This window comes from Schistocerca nitens, chromosome 5 (genome assembly GCF_023898315.1).
Source record: "Schistocerca nitens isolate TAMUIC-IGC-003100 chromosome 5, iqSchNite1.1, whole genome shotgun sequence".
Lineage (NCBI taxonomy): Eukaryota > Metazoa > Arthropoda > Insecta > Orthoptera > Acrididae > Schistocerca > Schistocerca nitens.
This window is the reverse complement of record NC_064618.1, coordinates 662,817,782-662,824,120: the sequence shown is the minus strand read 5'-3', so window position 1 is coordinate 662,824,120 and position 6,339 is coordinate 662,817,782. Positions and strand designations below refer to the sequence as shown.

Below are 6,339 nucleotides of genomic sequence, written 5' to 3'. Positions count from 1 at the left end.
AGTCACTTGGGTAACCTTGCTTCTCCCATGCGTGTAACATGACCCCACCATCTAAGCCTGTTCGCCCTGATGCTACATCTATAGAGTTCATTCCCAGTTTTTCTTTGATTTTCTCACTGTGCACACCCTCCTGCCCTTGTTCCCATCTACTAGTACCTGCAATCATCCTAGCTACTTTCATATCCGTAACCTCAACCTTATTGATAAGGTAACCTGAATCCACCCAGCTTCCGCTCTCGTACAACAAAGTTGGTCGAAAGACTGAAGGGTGCACAGATAGCCGGCCGAAGTGGCCGTGCGGTTAAAGGCGCTGCAGCCTGGAACCGCAAGACCGCTACGGTCGCAGGTTCGAATCCTGCCTCGGGCATGGATGTTTGTGATGTCCTTAGGTTAATTAGGTTTAACTAGTTCTAAGTTCTAGGGGACTAATGACCTCAGCAGTTGAGTCCCATAGTGCTCAGAGCCATTTGAACCATTTGGTGCACAGATAACTTAGTCTTGGTACAGACTTCCTTCTTGCAGAAGAGAGTAGATCGTAACTGAGCGCTCACTGCATTAGCTTCGCTACACCTCGCTTCCAGTTCTTTCACTATGTTGCCATCCTGTGAGAATATGCATCCTAAATACTTGAACCCGTCCACCTGTTCTAACTTTGTTCCTCCTATTTGGCACTCAACCCGTTTCTATCTCTTTCCCGCTGACATTACTTTCGTTTTGGAGATGCTAGTCTTCATACCATAGGCCTTACATTTCTGATCTAGCTCTGAAATATTACTTTGTAGACTTTCAATCGAATCTGCCATCACAACTAAGTCATCCGCATATGCGAGTCTGCTTATTTTGTGTTCACATATCTTAATCACACCCAGCCAGTCTATTGTTTTCAACATATGATCCATAAATAATATGAACAACAGTGGAGACATGTTACTCAAATCAAAAAATACATGTTACAGAATCATCAAGGACGTTTTAAGACGTTGTAAGCTATATACACACTGAGATGACAAAAGTCAGGGTATACCTTCTAATATCATGTCGGACCTCATTCTACCGGGCACAGTGCAGCATCTCGACGTGGCACAGATTCAACAATTCGTTGGAAGTCCCCTGCAGAAATACTGAGCCACGGTGCCTCTGTAGCCATCCATAATTGAGGAAGTGTTGCCGGAGCGGGAGTTTTTGGACGAGCTGATCTCTCGATTATGTCCATAAAGGCTCGATGGGATTCATGATCGACGATCTGGGTGTCCAAGTCATTCACTTGAATTGTCCAGAATATTCTTAAAACAAATCGCGAACAACTATGGCCCTGTGACACGCCGCATTGTTGTCCATAAAAATTTCATTGTTGTTTGGGACCATGAAGTCCACGAATGGCTACAAATGGTCTCCAAGTAGCCGAACATAACCGTGAACCCAGTTTATTCCATGTAAATACAATCCACACCATTTTGGGGCCACCACCAGCTTCCTGGGACCGTGCGTTCGTGGGGTCTGCGCCACATCCGAACTCTACCACCAGCTCTTACGAACTTAAATCGGGACTCGTCTGATCAAGTCACGGTTTTCCAATATTCCTGGGTCCAACCGATATTGTCATGAGCCCAGGAGAGGCCCTGCAGGCGATGTCATGAGTCAGCAAAGGCACTCGCGTCTGTCGTCTGCTGCCGAAGCCCATTAACGCCAAATTTCGCCGCACTGTCCTAATGGATATGTTCGTCGTACGTCTCACATTAATTTCTGTTATTATTTCACGTAGTGTTGCTTGTCTGTTAGCACTGACAACTCAAACGCCACTGACCTCAGTCTTTAAGTGAAGGCCGTCGGCCACTACGTTGTCCGTGGTGAGAGTTAATACTTGAAATACGTTACTCTCGGCACACTCTTGACACTGTGGATCTCGGATTACTGAATTCCCTAACGATTTGTGAAATGGTATCTCCCAGGTGTCTAGCTCCATCTACTATTCCGCGTTCAATGTCTGTTAATTTCCTTCGTGCGGCCATGATCATGCCAATGCACTGCCCTTTTATACCTTGTGTAAGCGATACTACCGCTATTTGTATATGTGCGTATCCCTATCCAATGACTTATCACCTGAATGTATAATGGAGTGTATTTCCACGTGGAACTTCTGTTCCTTGAGCTGTGTATATCCTCAAACAGTTTGCCTATGCATCAGGTTTACCATTTGCGTAATTTGGCTCTGGCTGCCCAGCACATACAGTGAAGACCTACTGTATAAAAAAAAACTTATCCAATATCTGAACTTCGGAAAATGATCATTTACGTTATGGTGTTTTGGTGAGTCTAGCAGCGGTACTCAGAGAAATTTTGGGCTTCTTGAAGCAGCCATACCAGGTTAGGCTTCCTTTTTCGGCTCGATGGCACGGATGGATAAAGCAGCACTGACGAAATGCCCTGCATCCCAACGCAGCGACAGTCATTTGTCAAAATGAGCCCCCAGCGCTCCCACTGATGACCAGAATTGCTCGTTGGTGCGTCTGGGGGATGCGCGCTGGGCCAGATTGTTTCCGATACCGGCCAGTGGGGGCCAACCCGGGCCAATTGAGGCGTAATGCAGCAGCGCATGTGGCGGTGACGTTGATAAAGTGGTCCCTTCCTGGCTGGAGGGTCGCTGGGGCACGGGGGGCGCGGACGCGGACGTAGATGCGCCAGTCCTGTGTGACGACGCCGCGATGAACGCGGCCGAAACCATCACGCTCGAGTTCTTGCAGGACCTCCTGGGCGGCGGCGACCCTCCGGTCACCGTCACCAGCTTCCAGGTATGTCCCGCACTACCACTAATTTCCTGGTATATCCCACCATACCACCAAATTCCAGACATGTCTTACCCTCTCATCAGAGCCTCTCGCTGCTTCCGGCCACGTCTAGCCGAAGAACTGTTTGAGTGTGACGACTTGCAGTAAATGACATACACGTTCAGTCAGTCATGGTTTGGTGCTCCATGTTCTTCAGGCGTTGCTAACGTTCTCTAGTACTGCATGGGACGCATGCACCGAATGCTCTTAAGTCTAATAGCTCCTAAAGCAGGACGCAAGATATGTTTGCGTTGCAAATGCTGTCATATTCCTATAAGCGGAGGAAGTCATGGTGCCAAATGGAGCCTAAAGATCATGTAACACACGTTTCATTGTACAGTTTGATATTTGGAACATAGTAATTGATATCGTCGACATCATTCAAGAAGCAATTACGGGAGCACATTCCCACTACAATAAATTGATATCCAGGGGCTGCGAACACAATGCAGTGGTTTCAGTTAAACTCCACTTCCACTGCGGAAAGTGATAACTAACCAGAGCTAAACGAAAATGTCTAAATACGGAGCTCTACAATTTCACAGTATCATAAGCAGTGAGTAAGTTCAGAAGTCATCCATTTGCTGCGGCGTCTTGCACTATATTCCAATAGCTGAAGTGTTTCGCGCAGGGAACAAGCTGTCGTACAAGTGTTAGTTGTAGTTAGTTTCACATTCCTAGATCATGATGTGGAACGAGTCATTTTACATTCATGTGTTAATATGGCTACATTGTGACCATTTAAAAACTTCTTCAATTTTTTTTAATTTTTTTGCTCATGTACATATTAATTCCTATCCAATACCGCTACATACTGCATAAACAGTATACGGTATAGGAAGAGTTGTCAAGTTTAACTTTGCTGTTTGGTGGATATTTAACATTGCTGGGCTGGTGAGCATACATTTTGGTGGAAGCATTGTTAACCCATTTTTGGGCTAAGATCAACCTTAACGTAGCACAACGAATCTCACTTTTTCGTCTGGTGTTGTAATTATGTCCACCATTTTCGTTTTGAGCTGCAATGAGTTATTTACTACAAATTTGCATTTGTGTTCTTCATTATTCGTTTTGAGCGAGAGAGAAGGCGAACAGCGAATGTATAATTCACGTTCATAACTCAATGGAATTAAACGATCTCTGAGATTCTTACTGTATAAGATCCCATAAAACATTTACGACATAAAACGTGTCTACAAGACGATTGCAAGAGCGCACTACATATTATTTTTACAGTACTTTTTGAGTAATGAAAATTTTCTTTCTTAAAACTGAGTTACCTCAGAACTTTATTCCGTAGGATCTTGCTAAATGATAAAATGCAAAATATATTAAATCAGTGATTTGTTCCACCCCAAATTCTGCAGTTATTCAATATAAAAATCTGCTTGAACTGATTTGGTTTACGAGTTCAAGAATATTTTTTCTTCGCAGTTTCCATTCCCATCAATGTGCAAAACATAAAATTCTGAAGTTTCCATCCCAATTATTAATTCCCCACCATATATTCGATTTTTCATTGCTGTACTAATCGCCCAGGTTAGCGATGTATTACATGCTTCAGAAAAGACAGTAATTATTATGTGGCGACAACTTTTTACTACTCTGTCGGAAATACCATAAAATCCACATGAGCTTTTATTTTTGGGAGCAGATATCATTTTCTTAATTTCAGAAGGGAAAATGGTTGGTACATCTGTTTGATTGAATTGTGTGAGAGTTCCTTTTGCGGCATACTTCTTTGATTTTTCTTTTGAAGTGCTCATTTTGATTTACGAACGACATTTCAGAGCTGCTTACACCTGCTACCTGTAATTGATCATTTATAGCCTTTCCATTTGAATTAATAGTTACATTATACTGCTCTGTGGCCTGTTGTCCTATATTTCGTTTCCCTGCATTTAACGTAGAGTTACGTCTGTTGTTGGAGTTAGTTATTTCTTGCACAATGTGCAAGTTTTCTCGCTTTTTAATTAAATTAGTACTAATTTTGAGTATCTTTTCTAGTGTGCAACTACTGCAGTATTTTACTTTTATTGGCAACAGAAACATTTCCCTTTTGCTTCCACAAGATACGCTTATCTCTGTAGAGATCCATGGGTTTTTGCATGGTTGTTCTTGTTCTTTCTGATTAGTTTATAACGAAGGCTTCTATCAATTAATAATATAAATTTGTCAAAGAATTGATTAAATTTTATGTCAGCATTTGGTTCGTTATAACAATTTGTCCTCAACCATCTATTGTATACTGTCCTCAAAAATTTTGGTCCTGGAGTCACTAATTGTTCTAACTGATTTCCAATGATGGGAAGCTATACTGTAGGTAATCGTCTTGTTTACCATAACTCTGCATCATGATCAAAGAGAGCATTTGTTCCTGGGTTCACAGTTATTTTCATGTTTCGAGATTACCATGTTGGAAAGTTAATTACTGAAATTAAACTGTAGGAGGCAAATAAGGTTCCTGGATTATTTTTCCTATCATTATCATTTGGGAAATATTCACTGAAATCACCACACACTACTAACTGATTGTTATTATCTGACAGGTAACATAGTAAGGAATCCATAGGACCCACGAGCAGTTCAAAATTTTCAGATGTGGCTCTATATACAGTTACAATTAAAAGTCAGCTGCTTTTCAATGTTAAAACATAAGCCCACACTTGTATGCGGTGAGCTCTAGGAAATGCACTCAGTTCAATGTTTTCGAATTTGTGTACTGTCCTTATATATGTAGCTACTCTTCCTCCAAAACATCTTTCACTCACGAATCTAAAACGAGGAGAATGAACTGTTGCTGCCATTGTACCTGTATGGAAAGATCTCTGCCATTGAATTGTCTCAATATGAACAAAATTTAGACATCTGTGAGATTATCAGTCTACAAAATCGTCATTTTGTTCCTGTTTAGTGCTACAAACCCCGGTTAATGTTTAAGAGCTTTTCTAATTATAATTCAGCAGTATGAATACTATGCAATTTAATATTTTCATCATTGCATATGGATATGAGTAGTATGGGACTATCAGTTTTATATCATTTTACCTTCATTAGTCTCAGTAAGGTTTCTCTTCTGTTGTTCCTGTCACGCTAAATATTCCTGAATTCGGAAACAAATTCCCTACCGAGCTATTACTTCTTTTACATATTTCTCTTCGTACTTGCTCATTCCAAAAATTCTCAATTTCTCTTTATCTCTCCCCGCAATGTTTCACATCGTACAGAAACATTACATTTCCTATGTTTCCATTTCTTATGGTTCAATTTTTTTTTTGTGGTCCAGGTAATAATTTATTACGCCGTTTTACCTCAGATGTAAAGTTCCAGAATCATCTACCTGAAACCTACGTCAATAATTGACGACATGAGGACCTTTTCTTGAAGGAAGTTTCTATCGTCTGATCCAATATGTTTACTAAGTGTTCCTCCCTACAGACATGAAAAATCTCGCTTCCTCGACATAAGAAAGCTTTCATTTCTTCTGCTATATCTTCCGAAATTCTTACGTTTA

General features: G+C 41.3%; 1 protein-coding gene across 1 annotated transcript in view; it reads left to right on the top strand.

Moving 5' to 3' along the window:
• Positions 1 to 2,669: 2,669 nt before the first annotated feature.
• The window catches only part of LOC126259745 (uncharacterized), a 333,725-nt gene continuing 330,055 nt past the window's right edge, over positions 2,670 to 6,339 (top strand). The window contains exon 1 of the mRNA XM_049956735.1: positions 2,670 to 2,789. Coding sequence (XP_049812692.1) covers positions 2,703 to 2,789 — 87 coding nt within the window. The 5' untranslated portion in view covers positions 2,670 to 2,702. The remainder of the gene's footprint in view (positions 2,790 to 6,339) is intronic.